The sequence below is a fragment of the Hyperoodon ampullatus genome (genome assembly GCF_949752795.1).
Source record: "Hyperoodon ampullatus genome assembly, chromosome: 3".
In the NCBI taxonomy this organism is placed as follows: Eukaryota; Metazoa; Chordata; class Mammalia; order Artiodactyla; family Ziphiidae; genus Hyperoodon; species Hyperoodon ampullatus.
In genome coordinates this window covers 149,435,281-149,454,454 of record NC_136916.1, presented here as the reverse complement: position 1 = coordinate 149,454,454, position 19,174 = coordinate 149,435,281, and the positions used below count along the sequence as shown (strand labels likewise).

Here is a 19,174-nt window from a genome sequence, read left to right as displayed (position 1 = left end):
AAAGTAAAAAATAAAAATAAAAAAATAAATAAAACGAAACAGGTGAAATTAATAATACATTTTATTTAATTCAATATATCCAAAATGCTATCATTTCAACATGTAATCAATAAATCAGTATTAAAAAATTTATGAGACATTTTACATTCTTGTAAATTTGGAGTGTATTTTATACTTAGAGCATGCCTCACTTGGGGCCAGCCACGTTACAATGGCTCTGTAGCCACAGGTGACTCATGGCTCCTGTACTGGACAGTGTAGGTCCAAAGGGCATCCAGCTGAAGGCCTGGTCTTGATTTGGGGAAGGTGCTTATGTTGGTGGGAGAATGAACACAATGGAACGGGCCCCCCTCTATGACCTTGTCCATGTATCTCAGGGTATGACTCATGACATTTTAAATGTACCCCACCATGCGTCCTCTCCTACGTCTCCATGACAGCCACAGGTTTTGAAAAGTGCTGCTTTTGGAGTATGTGCATTTGCTGGGGTCCTTGCCCTCCTCAGTCTTAGCCCAAGTCTCCAATGGGCACCTTTGCTTGGAGTTTCCTTAACCTCTCCCTCCGACTCCTCAAAAGCCTAGGTCAATCTTAATCTGACCCTATGCCCAAGATGCTGTTGTGTCCCTTTTAATGGTTTGATGACAATGGCTTTCAAATGTTTTGGACCACAATCCTGGTGACAAGTACATTTTACATTGTGATACAGCACAACCACAAATACACACACACATACACCCTTCTCTGTCAGCTTCCATTCTGCTGTATTCTGTGTTAATCCATTTCATTAAAAAAATACATTGGGTACAACCTCCTAAACTGATTTCATGATCTACTTAAGAATTACGATCTACAGTTCGCAAAACACTGTATGGCCTACTTGACATTAGTTTCAGCAGTTATTGACTTCTTATATAATAAATGCTTTTCTCTGAAATGAAGGATTATCACCTTAGGCCTTGATATAATTTCTAGCTTTGAATCAATATTTCTGACAAAAATATGCCATTACCATACTTTTTTGGTTGTTAACACAGGTGTTACTGCAGTATATCTGAAGTCTTTCATTTCTGATCATGCAGTATCTACAGCTCTGGATCTGAAAATACAAGAATGTTGCAAGAATGCAAGAATGCAAAATGCAAGAATGTTGTAGCTTGCCAAGGGAATATTAATAAAAATTTATAATAATGCATGGAAAAATTTCTTTCTACCTCAAAATCAGCACTAGCTTTGCTTCTCCTCAGCACTGGTCTGTTTAACTTGTAAACTCAGTGGATATATCATCCATGTCCCTTTCTTTTTTTTTTTGGGGGGTACGCAGGCCTCTCACTGTTGTGGCCTCCCCCGTTGCGGAGCGCAGGCTCAGCAGCCACGGCTCACGGGCCCAGCCACTCTGCGGCATGTGGGATCTTCCCAGACCGGGGCACGAACCCGTGTCCCCTGCATCGGCAGGTGGACTCTCAACCACTGCGCCACCAGGGAAGCCCCATGTCCCTTTCTGCTGGCTGCTAGGAACCAACCACGTGTACAGAACACGTACAGACCTTTATCATGTATTCCAGGGCATTAACTTTTCAAAAATTTCTCCCTTGGCCACGTTTTCCATTTACCTCCCCTCATTCCCCATTTCCCTACCACACATACACAGAGATTCCCTCACTGAATTTTAATTCTGTACCTCCATAGGCTGATTCAAGCCCATATTGCATCAGGGTAGAGAATAAGTAAATAATTAAAATAGAAACAATAATAATGTAATATCAAATAGACAATATCAGCTTTGGGGCCTTAGTTTCTTTGTAAAATGAAAGACTTGTAATTGATAATTACTAAACTTTCTTCTAGTTCAAGCACTCTTTGAAAGAGTCTTTTAAGCTGCATAATGTTTAATACTAAAACTGGTTAAAAGATCCCATTAGCCAAAGATTTTGTCTCCTCTCTAGTCTATGTTTCATCCCCACCACCCTTAGCATATTATTAGAGACCTTCTGCATATGCCATAATCATAGAATGAAGTACGATAAGGCCAAAGCAGGGAGAGAAGATTCATTTACAGAGAATGAAAAGCAAAGATTCCACAGTGCTGAACCTTTGCCATCCTGCCGCTTCTGACAGCCTTCTACGGGGCGGGCGGGACACCACTAGCTTCTGCTCCCTTCCTTATTCCTATGAGAATGATGCATGGAATCCAGAAGTGGGCAGTACACTGAAGGACAAAGATAAAAGCTGGCTTTTAATGACATTCATGAAAGTTCATAAAAGGATTTATATTGTATTACTCCGAGTAAAATCTGGTGTTGAACAATAAAAACTCAGGTACCTAGAGCTCACGATGGGCCAGCACTAAAATGGCTGCCCTACACCAACTCTCTGAAGTACGAGTATCATTATCCCCATTTATCAGATGGGGAAATAGAGGCCTAGAGAGATTAATTTGCAAAGACTACACAGTCAAGAAGAAGTGGCAGAGCCAGGATTTGAACCCACAGAATAAGTCTACTTGTAGATTAGTCTTATTTTATTCACTAAGTAAAGAACATTTCTACTCCAGGTTCGCAAACTTCATCTTATACTGACTATTGCATTTCATTCGGGCATGGACTATGACAAAATGTCAACAATTCTTAAAGAGCTATGGTCAAAAGGAATTACAATTTCGGTGCTAAAAGTGACACATGGTGACAAGCTGAAACCATAACTTAATTGAAAAGTCACTCCATCTTCTTTCTCTTTTTCAGTCTTTTCATTCTAACTTTCTCCTCTAATTTCTTATTACCCACTACTCTCTCCTTTATTCCTAAGACACTAAGAAATACAGATAGAAAAATCAGCCGAGTGGTATATTGAACAGAACATCACAACACCTGGACTCCTGAATCAGAAAAGTTGGATGTCTGGGGACAGCTGTGTCCCTAATCATTCATGTGACTTTGGCTTGGAAAAAAAAAACTTAACCTCTTTGAACCAAAGTTCCTCATCTAAAAAAAAATGAGAGACTTGAACCAGATGATTTCTCACAGCCCTTCTAGCTCTAAAGCAGGATGCTTTTGCACTTTGAAATAATTGTTTTTTAAAATGAAGAAAAAACTTTGCAACCCATTCTTACTTAAAAGGTAATCTGGTCCTTTTAGGTAACGTGTTTTTAGCTCTTCCTCTTGAATGGCCCTTGATTGCTTTCTTTAGGGAACTACATTCAATATTTGGAAATAACCTATAAGGGAAAAGAATCTGAAAAAGAATATATACACATATATGTAAATACATAACTGGATCACTGCGCTGTACACCTGAAATGAACACAACAATGTAAATCAACTATACTTCAACTAAAAAAACAAACCCATAGGCTGGTGGCCCTCAACAGAATGATGGCCTGCCACTCCCATGCGATACCATTCAGAGCATCACAACTGAATCTGCTATTTGGGTACTTCTAATTTTGCCTAGAGAATGACTGCTCAAGAGTCAGAGGTCACAGACACCAAGACATACAGCTGGTCATACACTCTGATTGGCGATGGAGGGGGTGGGGGTCCCTCCTGAAGTGCAACATCTTACTCCCTGGGGGGAGCCTTCTGCCGCCAAATCCCAAACCTGTTTCTGCCAAGATTGCTTCCATCAAGCTGTCATCCTAGTTGGCCTCATTCACTCTCTGGGCAGCTACTAAACCTCTCTAACCCTCATCCTCCTCATTGTTTCAATGGAAATGAGGCTGCCATGAAGATTTTTTTTAAAGCCCAGTACACAGCAGGGGCTCAGGAATTTTGCTTTACTTTCTGGGTCCTCTCCTCTCTTTAAAACAGTTGCCTCTGGAAACAATTCACAGAGGGTCTGCTTATGTCCTGCGAATAGGGAAAAGAGCTTGATTTAACAGGTGTTACTAAAGCCCCATTTGTTGTTGTTAAACTGGCTTTTTCACTTACAAGCAGCTCATGCAGCTGAATATCAAAAAAACAAACAACCCAATCCAAAAATGGGCAGAAGACCTAAATAAACATTTCTCCAAAGAAGATATACAGACTGCAAACAAACACCTGAAAGAATGCTCAACATCATTAATCATTAGAGAAGTGCAAATCAAAACTACAATGAGATATCATCTCACACCAGTCAGAATGGGCATCATCAAAAAATCTACAAACAATAAATGCTGGAGAGGGTGTGGAGAAAAGGGAACCCTCTTGCACTGTTGGTGGGAATGTAAATTGACACAGCCACTATGGAGAACAGTATGGAGGTTCCTTAAAAAACTAAAAATAGAACTACCATACGACCCAGAAATCCCACTACTGGGCACATACCCTGAGAAAACCATAATTCAAAGAGTCATGTACCACAGTGTTCATTGCAGCTCTATTTACGATAGCCAGGACATGGAAGCAACCTAAGTGTCCATCAACAGATGAATGGATAAAGAAGATATGGCACATATATACAATGGAATATTTCTCAGCCATAAAAAGAAATGAAATTGAGTTATTTGTAGTGAGGTGGATGGACCCAGAGTCTGTCATAAAGAATGAAGTAAGTCAGAAAGAGAAAAACAAATACCGTATGCTAACACATATATATGGAATCTAAAAAAAAAAAAAACGGTTATGAAGAACCTAGGGGCAGGATGGGAATAAAGACACAGACCTACTAGAGCATGGACTTGAGGATATGAGGAGGGGGAAGGGTAAGCTGTGACAAAGTGAGAGAGTGGCATGGACATATATACACTACCAAACGTAAAATAGATAGCTAGTGGGAAGCAGCCGCATAGCACAGGGAGATCAGCTCGGTGCTTTGTGTCCACCTAGAGGGGTGGGATAGGGAGGGTGGGAGGGAGGAAGACGCAAGAGGGAGGGGATATGGGGATATACGTATATGTATAGCTGATTCACTTTGTTATAAAGCAGAAACTAACACACCATTGTAAAGCAATTATACTCCAATAAAGATGTTAAGAAAACAAAACAAAAACAAAACAAAAACCACCTGCCTTTTCAAAACTAGGGACTCTTCCATGTGAACATACGTGTTTGTGATTACATATGATCCCCACGCCGGTGTGTGTCCTGGGACCCTCGGATCCCAGTGACCCTGAGAAGCACGCCGCTGGGGACGGAGGGCAGCGTATTTCCAGGAGGCCTGCTCTTCCTGGCACTAGAGCGGCAGCACCAGCTGACAGACAGGAGAGTGACTAGTCAAAGAGCAGAGTAGTTAGCTGCAAGGACAACAGCTGTGGGCGTGTGAAGTGCGGAGGAGAGGAAAAAAGTGACAGAAGAGCATTATCTTATTTTGTTGAAAATTGTACCAAGGTGTTAATGCTTCAACTATTCCTTTGAAGTGGTTTCTGAAGGTGGGAAGGGGAGAGCAGGCTTCTAGTCCTCCAGAGGTATCAAGGGCATCATTTCAGACCCACCTAGAAGGTCTGATGGTGGCTTTTCGGGTGGAAACTCTAGAGCAAGGGGCAGAGTGGGTCTCCCAGGCCTGAGGGGCTGTGCGGCGCGCTGCTCCTTCAGCCCAGCCCCCCATCCCACGCTCTAATGGGGGCAGGTTCCTAACACTCTTCTGTTCCGTCACTGCCAGCTCCCTGGCTATGACACGATGACAATGATGCCCCAGAAGCGGTGCTGGGAGATGAAGACAAATACAGCAAATACTACAAACCAAGGTTCTTTTCCCCAACAGAAAGCCAGTTTACCATCATATCTCTGCTTATGCTGGTACATAGGAAAGGATTTGTGTCCCAAGCATACAAAGTTAAGAGTTTGGATTCTGAAGTTAGACCTGAATTTGCCAGATGAGGCTGGGGAGTTACTAACCTTTCTGAGTGTTGGTTTCCTTTAATTTGGAGTAATATTAATACTACTACTTCATAGGGTCGTTATAAGGATTAGATGTGCTAATCCATATAAAAGTGTTTTTTCTAGGGTCTGGCACATTAAAGTAATACTCAGCAAATGTTAGTTGTTTTTACCAATACACCGCAGAAGATGTATCTAGTCTAGTATTTTGCTGTAGACAAATCACCTCCTGTCATGGACCTATCATCTATCCAGGGCCAGGCCTTTGGACCCATCTTTCTAGTAACTACTATTCACAATTCAATGTCAGTAATGTTGCCCATTCCATCCTACCTCTCACACACTCGCACACACCTATTTCCCTCTCCCCCATACGAACTGAAGAGCTTAGAAACACGGGGAAAGGCCCCTGAGCAGACAAGATGGTGTCGCAAGATCTACAGGCTTCCTCTTGAGTAGATTAGTCCTTAGACCAGCGTCTCTAACTCTGTACTAAGGTTGACAAGGTACACAGCTTGGTTATCTTCTCCAGTTTATAGATGCCTGTTTAGACATATAAACTATAAAGCAGACAATTTGTAGGAAAGACCTCGGGATGGAAAACAGACAAGAGGAAGAGGAGGAGGATCACAGAGCACTTGGAGAGTGTTGTAAGGACCCAGCTGCCTTTCTGATCACCCTCAAGAGTCATTCTTGAATTGTGGTTCAGCAAAATACTTAACATTAATACGATGTGGTTGAGGAAATGAAGGCAGCACTTTCAGAATATACCCTCCCTGTCCTCAAGACAACTAAAACAAAAAGTTCTGGATATAAATTCTGGTTTCCAGGGAAATCCAGTCATCCGGATGGGAGCAATTCTTAAAACTATCAGACAAAGGGATTTTCACCACATTCTGACATTAGCACATAATCTTTGGGCCATCTAGGAGGTAAGCAGTATTAAATACCATCCCAAGCACAGTCTGGTCTATAACACTTGGTTTCAAGAACTGAAGTACATTGATATTGTCATTGCGCTTACTTTTTCAAGGGCACAAACCCCCCCCCATAACTGTTTACATATTCTGCCATCTGATGTTCATGAATCTATGAGAGCTCAGGTGTAGGACTGGTCATGTTTTGGGGGAAAAAATAGCATAAAGAATATTGTCTTGGCTTTAGAAAGCCTAAGAATTAATTGCTGAAGCTTAACAGAAACTCTCAGAAAATAATGGGTTCAAAGCAAATTAACAGATTGAAAAAAAACCCCAGCAAAAACAGCATGTGCATGCCCAAAGGAGAAAAGAAACAGTTGATTAAATTTGTTCCATCAGGAAACCTCCCCAGAGACAGAGAAATTAAATTTTCAACAGTGCTGCTGGCTTGGCAGGAGCTGGGAGGGGCGGGGAGCTCCTGGGCTTCCCTTTGGGAAAGTCTGGGAACCAAACTGCCCAAGCATCACAAGCAGGACCAGCTCATTTGAAGCCAATTTCTGACACATGCAGATGCAGTTAAGAAAAAGCTTGGTAAGTCACATTCAGCCCTCCAGGCTGAGAGAGCAGGGGTCAAAAACAGCACTTTGAGTTTTGGACAGCAATTGGATACAAATGGGAGATTTGGGGGAAAAAGAGTGTCATGGAACATAAAAGAAAAACGTCTAACAGTTTGTCACGTTGAGTCTCTTTTTAACATTAAGCGTTCACTGTTTCTCAGCTACTGGTGCAAGATGTTTAAAATGGATATTACCAGACATCTCTATCTGTAATGGTGACTTTATATACTCAGAGATGTAAATCCTGTGAATGGTCCAAGTTAGTGATTCTTTCCAGCTGCTGCTGCCACATGCTGAAAGGGAGCTCTGGCCTGAGTTAGACTTTCCATGGAGGGAACTTTCAGCATCGCATTGTATCCTAGCGCTCTTCATAACCTCCTACACTCTGACCCAGTTGGGGATGTTCTCCACGGTACACAAATGGCCCTGGACTCTCAGACCTACCTCCGTGGGGTGCAGTCATCATGTGGGGGGATAATGACAACTTTCACGGTGACAGACGTTCTCAGGAGATCGATCATCTGCTCATGGCTCAGAGTGGCCACCGCCACCTTGCAGATCTCCACCAGCCGGCTGCCCTGCCTCAGCCCTGCCTGCCAGGCATAGCCATAGGGCTCCACATCTGCCACGATGCCCTCGTAGTTGACGTGGAAGCCAAGCTGTCCCAGCCCATTCCTTCGCAGAGTCATCTCCACCGATTCACAGCCCTTTGACACGAACTAGACAAAGAAACAAAAGATACACAGTTTAATGAATGCAATAGGGTCTTCAGTGGTACGCATGGCAAGCAGGGTTATTTCTGAATACCCTAATGAAGAGCAGCCTGGTTATTTTGCCTTCACTAATCTCCATTCATTAGGCCAAAAAGAACATACTTGTCTCAGTGGCTTCTCAGAGACCTACAGGGAGCTGGCAGCAAAGAAAAACGGTATTCTGCTACTCATTTTGCCCTTAAGACAGACATTCAAAGCAGCAGATACCCGATCCAACAACTCTTTTCACCGACTAAAGCAGATTGGCTGGGCTACATCATCAGTCACAAGGCAATGGGATCAGGTCACATGCAAATGAGTTTCCAACAAAAACGCACAATGTGTCTTCCCCCACTTGTTCTACTACTTTTCCTTCTGAAAAAAAATGATGGGAAGCAAGTGTGACATAAACTCTGTGTTCCTTCGCATTGTTAAGGGAGTTTTCAGAGGAGCTAATAAAACAGAACAAGCTTCTGTAACTTAGCTCTAGCCTGTACTGAAAGCTTTACGAAAGGGACATGCATGTAGGTAAGTGGAAGGAAAACACTGACCTGAAGCCTTTTGACAATCTCTTTGATGTCCTCATTGTTAATGAAACTCTCCACGGACACACATTCACCTCGCTCGTAGAAGATTTTGAGGCTGGTGTCGGTTGAGGTCCATCCTATCACATCTCTGCAGGAACAGTTGAAAACCACGCTCTTTGTTTCCTGTTCGATGAGGACGATGAACTCGTTGGAGACCCCGAGCAAGCAGTCTATCTCCATAGCCTTGTTGTAGTCTTTGGCCCGGACAGCCCACACAATGGCCCCCATGCTACTGAGCTCAGCTCCTGGGTAGGGCTTAGACTTTTCTTTCTTCTTGGAGGCCAGAGAGATGAATGGAAACTTGCCGGACGGGTCAATAGGGGTGTTGGTGACATTCTTTTCTGCCAGATCTTTCAGGTATTCTTGACGTGTCCGGGTTGCCATGGCCCGGAACTTCTCCGACTTATGAGCAGCATTTTCTGCATTAATCACTTTGGCCAAAAGGAAGTCCCTGAACACATTTGACTTAGGGAAAGTGACCCCTTTGGGGATGGGAGGTCCAAAGGAAGGCACATCTCTGGACCTGGTGACGGCCACACTAAGAGACAAAGCAAAGATCAATGAGAAAGAGGCTTGTCAATACTTCTCAGACTCACAGCATGAGAATAAAATACACTTTCTCAAAGACAAAGATGCCCTTCAGAAGGAAAATAACTGTCATCGTCCCACAAGAAACAACACACACTTCTACTTAACAAGTGCATACTTTTCATCCACTCATATTTAGGATTTATAGAACAAAATTTTTTCTAGGTCAAAATACCCCAAAAGCTTAAACTAAAAATTTAAACCAACCATAACTCCATGAAAAAAAAGATTTATTGTAATATTCTTCATAGTAGATAACATTTTAAATCCCTAGTGATTATTTCCAAAGGGGGGAGGGCGTTGGCTACTATAACCATATAACCTTTCAGAACAAGCACAGATTATGTAAGAACATAAATGTTATCCCCATTTTAGATATGATGCCCACAGCAGTCAGCTTATAATGAAAATATCCACAGATGCATGACATAAAAGAAATGGATTAAATTTTAAAAAAATTAAACAAATATTATTTGTTGTCCTATGTGTCAGGCCTTAAGCAACCAGATCAAAGAGCATAATTTTAAAACAAGAACTGAAATCTGAGTAACAGAAAGAGATTATGATTTTTTTTTGGTAATAGCAACAGTGCTTTAAAATCATATTTTTAAACTTTGGTCCCAATTCTCTGGGAGCCTGACTATTTGTGAGACTATGCTCCTTTTCCCATTCCTTTAAGCAAGACTGATTTAAGAAAGCCTGTTCCACATGGACATATATACACTACCAAACGTAAAATAGATAGCTAGTGGGAAGCAGCCGCATAGCACAGGGAGATCAGCTTGGTGGTCTGTGACCACCTAGAGGGGTGGGATAGGTAGGGTGGGAGGGAGGGAGACGCAAGAGGGAAGAGATATGGGGACATATGTATATGTATAACTGATTCACTTTGTTATAAAGCAGAAACTAACACACCATTGTAAAGTAATTATACTCCAATAAATATGTTAAAAAAAAAAAAAAAAAAAAGAAAGCCTGTTCCAGTCATTTCCTCTGCATCTACACTGTTAAAATTGGGACTAAGAAAAGGATCATACAATCTGTAAGAACCTATTATTTTTAATCTCAAAAGGAAAAAGACTAAGTTTTTCCTAAAACAATAATAACAACAACAACAGAAATTAAATGGAGATAGGTTGTGTGTTTTATATTTCAAGATCTCCTTCCAGGACCTCAGCGAAGTTTGAGAGGGCTGGAAATGAAGATTCTAACAGATCAAACATCCCCTTTTCAAATTATCTAATTATTTAAAAGTGAGTCAATTATGCAACCGTACTAAGTATCAGCAGAGCAACACAAAATGTGTTTCTCCAGAACTCCCAGAATGGAAAGGACATAATCAGAGAGTGTGCATCTTTCAAATTAAACTGAAGAGCTCTGCTGCACTATTTTTTCTTTATTTCAAGGGTTTGCTTGAAGATATTCAGCTTTGCTTTTCAAAAAATGATGGTTGCTTGTGAAAATAGGATAAATAAATAAAAATCAGCAACCTCAGAAGACAAACTATATATTTTGTTAGAAAATGCCACGAGATGGCCTATTTCTGAAAATGGCTTTTCACAAATTCATTAAAAAAAAAAAAAAAAGAAAAAGACTACCTAGTTCACTTCACGACAAAGAAAGGTGGCAAGCAACATCCCATTTTCTAACTGGAGATGAGAATTCACAGAAACCTCCACATGCGTGATAGCCTAATTACATCAGTATTAGAAAGGCAATTTTTCTTGTGTAATGTGAACTGTCTGGCTTGAATGCTGACAGCTATATAATTTTAATTTGATTATGTTATTTTTTTTTCAAGTCAAGCAGATGACGCTAATATCCAGATTTGCTAGCTTTTCTAAGAGGAATCCTGTAAGGATCCAGAAATATTTAGTATCTTTCATTTTTAAATTGGCAATTTCTTCTCTTGCTAATTTCACATCATTATTCTTTCGCAAGAAACAGCTGTGATTTTATTTTAAATAAGGAGAAGAAAATGCCTAGCAGGTGTCGATATGAGGACCATCCATCCACTTGTCCCTTAAATTCACTGGTTATCTATAGATCTATTTATTAACTAATAGGACTTTAGACAAACATATACTGAAAACCCACCAATAATTAGAAGCCTCTAGAATGAACTATGAGGGAAAAGACTGAACCCTTAACATATAATTATCAGTGATTCATCACGGTAGGGAGGTAAATGATACAAACACTAAAATCAGCTTTGCATCATTAGAAACAGAATCCTCACAGAAGATGATGAGGAAGATGATACCCTAGAATGTTCTTTTCAAATAAAGAGTTTTGTTTTGGGTAAATTTAACTTTCAAGTTTTTCTACAAGGTTAAAAGCTCATTAATTTAGATGCCACTAATTCTGAACTCTTAATAAGGCCTGTTTAAGTTAAGTAGAGAGAATATTTTTGCCTTCCTAAGAAAAGCCTTTCTAGAATTTCAGTGTGCTATATATAGATACTTGAGGTGTATTAATTATAAATGGTTTTTGCTATTTTTAAAAGCAGATTCCAAAGGGCTTCTTGTCTACGCTTATGTTTGCCTAGTATGCAATATTGTATCTCCTTAGAAATAATAGATTCTTTAAAATTATAGCCATGCCTTATTTGCTCAGCATTGTCAAGGACTAGTATGTTCTACTCAAGAGGGTTATCTAGATCACAGAACAGACAGAAGGTCAGAGGCTGAAACAGTTACGGAAAGTTAGCACTGGGGGGTGGGGGACTTAGAGAAGTCAGGGCTCCTCAAACTCTGCCAATAAAATCTTGAGTTTCATCTTAACACTCATCTTGATTTTGCATTCCACTGAAGAATATTTGTATTCATTTTAACACGAAAATCTGTCCTGTTCCCCAAATCTCGGAGTACAACTGAGGGAGCAGGAAGGTGTTCTGTTTCACTCTCATCTGATGCATCCCTGGACCTCCTTTTGAACAGCTGGTAGACATTCTTCACTGCTCCAGGAAACAGACTCAGAGAAGTAAAATGATTTGCCCAGAGCTTGTTAGAGAAAGCCAGGACTGGAATCTGAGCTTCTGGATGGCCAGCAGTGTGACAAGACCACACTTATTCCCTGAGTGTGGAATCTTCCACTCTTGAGGTGCTTGCAAAAGGGACCATCCACAAGAGTCACATGGCCAAAGAGACCACCATTATAGGCTGTTTCTAGTGGGCCTGGGCCTTTGTTGGCATCAAAGACCTTGGAAGAAGTAGCAAGTTGATACATGGGAATGTTCCAGAGGCATCTGAACAGAGGTCTCAATGAAAAAGAGTGAGAATAATAAGACACTTCAACTTCTGAAGCACCATGGAAACAACAATAAACAACGAAGTTTAAAAGGAAGGGAACTTAGCATCAAAACAGTAGAGGGAAGTTTCCCCTTGAAGCTTAGATCAGACTGCCAGCTTGGGGAGCTTTCCAAGAAAGCAGACCTTGGCAAAGGACAGGAAAGATGAGTGGCAGAACAAATGTGTGCCCACTGTTCCCTCTTGGGGCCTCTCCACTTCTAAGAGTCTTCAATCACCAGCACTCACTGGGCACCGACTATATGCCAGGACCGAGGATGAGATGTCACAGCCTCAGCCCTGCAGAAGCTCAAAGCCTGGTGGGGCTACGGCTCGGGGTGTGAGTGTTCTCCTAGGGAGGTGTAGCGCGCTACTGGAAACGCTTCGGAAAGGCACTTTGTCCAGTCCTGGGAGGTCAGGGGAGCACTCCCAGAGAAAAGAAGAGCAGGCGTTCATTGGATGAAAGTGGCAGGGGTGTGTGAGAAGAGGCATTCTTGCCCAGAGAGTGGCATGTGCAGACAGGAGGGGCTGTAAGTAGCTCTATGCTGGGGGGAGGACTGGGAGAGGTGCCAGTGGACGCTGGGACAAGAGAGGCCAGACCTGAAGGGCTCCATGAAGTAGGCTATGCTGGGGGCTCTCAAAGTTGCCCTAAAGGGGGCTTCCCTGGTGGTGCAGTGGTTGAGAGTCCGCCTGACAATGCAGGGACATGGGTTCGTGCCCCGGTCCGGGAAGATCCCACATGCCACGGAGCGGCTGGGCCCGTGAGCCATGGCCGCTGAGCCTGCGCGTCCGGAGCCTGTGCTCCGCAAGGGGAGAGGCCACAGCAGTGAGAGGCCCGCATAACGCAAAAAAAAAAAAAAAAAGTTGCCCTAAATGGTTTTAAGCACAAAGAGTGACACATTCAGAGTTTTGTCTTAGAAAGGTCAGCTACGTGGGACAACAGGGATGCTGATTAATGATGGCTTGGAATAGACTTTCTGAAAGAAATTTCTACCTTTGTTATTTTTCTTCCTGGTTGAAGCTTGCATATTTATTTATTTTTATTCAAGAGGAGAAAAGAAGAAAAAGGCATGGTCATTTAATGTGCATACACAACACTCCCTGCCTACACCAGATACTTTACTTATGGGATTTCAGGTAGATGTCAAGCCACCTTCCATTGAACAGAAAGGGAAATTTAAAATCTCATATGTTTAACTGTCTGGTCTGATTCCAGGTGCTTTTTATACTACATCATGCTAACTCCTTTCAACATTTATTACATCTTAACCACTGAATACAGAAATCTTTCTGAGAGGAGTAACATATGTATCTACCTTCCCAAACATAGTTACTGACCACAATTTAACATCTGTTTTTGAAGACAGTCTTTATAAAAACCACTTACTACTATACTAGTTTTGAAATGAACAATAATTCTTTAATTTCATCATATAGTGAATCAAAGTTCTACCTTTCAATTGTTTAAGATGTCCTAAGATTTTTAAATAGTCTGTCTGAAATGAATCCAAATAAGGCCCATACATTACAATTAATTAATTTTTTTTTTTTTTTTTTTTTTTTTGTGGTACGCGGGCCTCTCACTGTTGTGGCCTCTCCCGTTGCGGAGCACAGGCTCCAGACGCGCAGGCTCAGCAGCGGCCATGGCTCACGGGCCCAGCCGCTCCGCGGCATGTGGGATCTTCCCGGACCGGGGCACGAACCCACATCCCCTGCATCAGCAGGCGGACTCTCAACCACTGCGCCACCAGGGAAGCCCCAATTAATTAATTTTATCTTAAATTTTTATATTCTGTTAATGCCCCTCCACTTCTCTTACTTCACTTCTCTTTTATTTCTTGCAATTTATTTGTTGAAGAAACTGGGCTATGTGTCACATAGTCCAGAGACTGAATTTTGCTGAATACATACATGTTCTTTGGTCTTTTGTATTTCCTGGCCTCTCTAGAGGTTTGATTGGATTCACATTCAATTTTGGGAAGAGAGGATAAGACTAATTTCTAGATGGGGTTGTATTCTTCCATTATGAGACATGCATTTGTCTCTTTTTATGACGTTTGCAGCCTTTGATGATCAATGCCTAGATCCATTAATTTATTACTAGTTTAAAAAAATGGTGACAAAGATTTTGCACCATGTTTTTACAAAGTGAGGCCCTTGGGGTGAGTGACAGATATTTGGTTGTTTGGTCCCAAACCAACTGACCCCAGACTGCTATGCTTATTGAATTTGTACCTTTAACGTGAATCGTTTTTCTAGGTCTCCCTTATTGGTAATCACTTATTGATGCTTTCAGTACATCCTTGCCACTAAACGGCTCATCTTTTTGATTTGTTGGATCTAATCTGCTCTATCAACTGAAACCAGACAATTAAGCTCTTTGTAATGATACAAGTAAAATAATAGAGACCAGAGGGTCCTCGTATCAGGTATGGGCATAATAAGCTTTTGTACACAGACTTAGTGATTAATTTCTGAGTTCTTGGCTATGTCTACTATTCAATGTCAACTGGCCTCTGGAATTAACTTAAACTAGTCAGTTTTTCCTGTATAAACTTTCTAGTTCCGAGGGTGATACAACACACATTATTTCAGACCCTCATTTCCATATTCACTATAGGGATTTTTGTCACTTTGTTCCCCCGTTGAATCCCAGAGCCTAGAATAGTGCGTAGTATATTTTGATCAGGACTGTAAAGAACTAGTGAAAAATAAATGAATAACAATAAAACCTAAATTTGTGTTTCTGTATATAAATTACTTCGCACGGTGACGGTGAGTAAATTTTCCTAGAATTATTTATACAGTGTTATTTGCTGGCCGAGCATTCCAAGGGCTTCCACTGCCCACTAACCTTTCTGACAGCACAGCCTTCTTACTGTACTTTCCACTTTCCTTCCTGCGTCTACGTGTTCATCTATACCACTTTCCACCCCTAGACTCACAGAATTATTCTCATTTTGCCACTGAATTCCACCATCTGCGCTTCGAAACACACACCGAATCCTATTTCCTCAGTTAAATGTTCTTTATATCTTTAGCCTGTATTGACCCCACAATTCTCTACACAATTAGAGCAAGACACTCCTTTGAGGAAATAACTTTCCACGCTTTGGGCACCAAGTAGATGTCAGTAAATAAAAGTGAGCGTTCAGGGCTTCCCTGGTGGCGCAGTGGTTGAGAGCCGCCTGCTGATGCAGGGGACATGGGTTCGTGCCCCGGTCCGGGAAGATCCCACGTGCCGCGGAGCGGCTGGGCTCGTGAGCCATGGCCGCTGAGCCTGCGCGTCTGGAGCCTGTGCTCCGCAACAGGAAGAGGCCACAACAGTGAGAGGCCCGCGTACCGCAAAAAAAAAAAAAAAAAAAAAAAAAAAAAAAGTGAGTGTTCACAGTGGAGAAAGTGGGAACAAGAGATTTTAAATGATGAAAAGGCTTTGAATTATTCTAACTACACCTCTTAGAGATACATTAGATTTAAATAAAATTTGTACAAATTAAATGCATCTCTAAGCTTTCCCACCAGAGTATCCCTAAAGAAAGAGGCCTATAAATTCACATCTCTAGTAGTTTGGGGCCAATGTATGAGAAAAACCCACAGGTATGAAAACTCTTTGAAGACCCACATTGTATCTTAAAATTGATACAAATTTTCCATTCTACTTCATAATACATTTATTTTCTCATGAAAATAAACATCCCTTCCCCCAAGCATTAAAGACTACAAGAGAGGTACCCTAGTTATTCTGGGCCTTTAAACATCTCCTGGCATCACCACATACCCCAGGAAACACACCTACTTGAGTTTGAGAAGGACTGAGAAAAATTCATGTACCCAAAGTTTCTAATAGGAAAAGATCATGACTTTAGTTCCAAAAATCACAGTGCACTGGGTCTTCAAGTAAGCTTGGCAATGAGGGGAATTCCAGACTAGCCCACGTCTTGTGAGCAGGGGTGTCCAGTGTCCTCCTGCAAAGGCTCCCAGCATCACAAGGTGGGCTTAAGAAGATGGGCTCTCCAGGTAAGAGATTAAAAATAAGAAAGAGAGAGAGCAAAAATCATGAGTTTCAGGCTGGGAAGGAGGGTTTGAAAAGAATAAAACAGATATCACTTACTCATCCAGCCAAGTAATGAAGAAGGTTCAGACACCTTTGCTCCTTATCAGTCTATTTAGACTTTCACTGGCCATACTTCCAGTGGCTACCGAGTACTGGAAATGTGGCTAGTATGACCAAAGAGTATTAAATCACATTAAATTTTAAAAACTGACACTCGATTCAGTTTTTCAAAAGTCTTTGAAGGAGAGGGAGACATACTTAAAAAGTATGTTTGCAATAAGCTATTATGAATCTACTTCTCTAATTGCAAATTTTATGAAATCTAAATACAGATTATTTCCAATGAAAACTGAGCATCCTGAGATGAGCTGTAAGTCAAAAATGCACTCAAGATTTCAAAGTCTTAGTCCAAAAATACGTAAGATATCTCAGTAATTTTTAAAATTTAAAAATTACATGTTGAAATAATAATATTTGGATATATCAGGTAAATAAAATATACTATTGGGTCAAAAACCATATTGTTAAAATTAATTTTACCTATTTCTTGTTACTTTAAAAATATGGCTATTGGAAAATATAAAATTAATATGTGACTTGCATTACATTTCTATTGGACAGCACTTTATCTAAACAAACACCTTTAAAAGAAGAACCTCTTTTTAAAAGAAAGTGCATAGCTTTCCACTCCCCAAACTTCCTAGTGACCACTGCAAAAAGGATTTAGCTTTCTATCTACAAAGTAGTATGAAATCCTTTGCGCGAATCCAGTACACAGAACATTTCAATTGCTTGGGGTATTTTCTAAATGCTAATAGTTCTCCACCCCAATTACAGTCAAATGTTCTGCACTAATTCTTTCCTTCTACACCTAAATAAAGCAGCTTTTGGGGACCATATTCTTGAGAAAAAGCTTCAGATCTAGGTTTTCTTTGTTTGAGTTTCCACTCACTGAGCCTAGGAAACTACAGAACTCCCTGGTCTGGGGTTTTCATACTGGCACCCGAGAAGTTCAGGAATAGCTAGTACGTCAGCAGCAGGGGCAGCAAAGACCCCTACTGCACACGGCATGGAGGGAGACAGCATGGCAGAGCCATTAAGAGACTGGGCTCTAAAATCAGACTTGGTACATTCAAACCTAAACTCCACCCAGTACCAGCTGACCTCGTGTAAGTTACCTTACCCCTACGCGCTTAAAGTTCCTCATCTGAAAACAGGGATTAAAACAGCACCTACCTCAGAGGTTTTAAAAACTAAATGAGGGCTTCCCTGATGGCACAGTGGTTAAGGATCTGCCTGCCAATGCAGGGGACACGGGTTCGAGCCCTGGTCCAGGAAGATCCCACATGCTGCGGAGCAACTAAGCCCGTGAGCCGTAACTACTGAGCTGGTGCTCTAGAGCCCACGAGCCACAACTACTGAGCCCGCGTGCCACAGCTACTGAAGCCCGCGTGCCTAGAGCCCGTGCTCCGCAACAAGAGAAGCCACCGCAATGAGAAGCCCGTGCACCGCAACGAAGAGTAGCCCCCGCGTGCCACAACCAGAGAAAGCCCGCGTGCAGCAACGAAGACCCAACGCAGCCAAAAATAAATAAATAAATAAAATAATTTTTTTAAAAAATTAAATGAGGTAACACAAATAAGGTGCCTAGATCAGAGCTGCGCTTCTGATTAGAGCTCATCATACGTAGTTACTGTGGAATGGGGAAGGATGATGGCAGTCAGCTGGAGTCCAGTGTAACCTTGACTTGTTTTGTTCCCTGAACTTGCTTGTTCTCCTATATTTAACCTGCATTACACTTAGGATTAGACAGCTGTAGATCTCACAACAAACCAATTATCAGTCTGCACTGGCCATTTTCTGTGTAGGTGGCTCTGTTAATTCAAAAACAAAAATCCAAAATTAACAAAGCCTTGTCTTCTAAATTTTAGGGATGGAAAGATACGATAAGCTTTCATATTTTGAAAGGATAGATTCCTATTAGGACATCTTACTAATGCTAGAACATCCTCGCACATCTTCTTGGCACTACACTCACGTCAACACAGCATCACAGGTTCGTACCCTCTTCAACACCAACCCTCTCCAGGATTCTTGCAGAGGCCTCTGCAGGTAGATGCTTGAATTCTGATACTCATGAGACTAGGTCAACAAGGGACACTGAAACCATTCCACCAAATGCTTAACAAAGCATAGAAATACCCCTAAGATTGCAGTCAGAAATGTTAGAGGTAATCAAGTCAGCCCTAAGCAAGGGTTTGGGCTTTTAAAAAATAATAATAATAATTAAAAAAAATTAAACTTCTCTTCCCTACTTATTATGATCATTCTTCTCTGCTTTTGGCATGGCAAAAGCAAAATATAATTAGCAGCATGAGTAATTAGCTGGTGTCCAGATGGCATGGATGAAGGATGCCACCTAAGAAGGAGGTGCAAATGGAAACGGCAGGTGTCTAACCAACATGTCTGGGGAATGTCAATGCCATCAGGTTACGTCATCCTGTGAATTCAGCCATCCCCAAGCATAGTTTAAAGACAGAAATAAATAGCAATAGACTTCCCACTGCCACTTCAGAAAGC

At 41.4% G+C, this 19,174-nt stretch overlaps 1 protein-coding gene across 8 annotated transcripts in view; it reads right to left on the bottom strand.

Moving 5' to 3' along the window:
- The window catches only part of SIPA1L1 (signal induced proliferation associated 1 like 1), a gene marked incomplete at its 5' end in the record, with an annotated part of 138,339 nt that overhangs the window by 66,919 nt on the left and 52,246 nt on the right, over positions 1–19,174 (bottom strand). For 7 of the 8 annotated variants that reach the window (XM_079700216.1, XM_079700217.1, XM_079700221.1 and 4 more), the window contains 2 exons: positions 7,771–8,045; positions 8,630–9,203. The exons of the other annotated variant lie outside the window; for it this stretch is intronic. In XM_079700216.1, the coding sequence (XP_079556342.1) occupies positions 7,771–8,045; positions 8,630–9,203 (849 nt within the window). The remainder of the gene's footprint in view (positions 1–7,770; positions 8,046–8,629; positions 9,204–19,174) is intronic. 8 annotated transcript variants of the gene reach the window in all.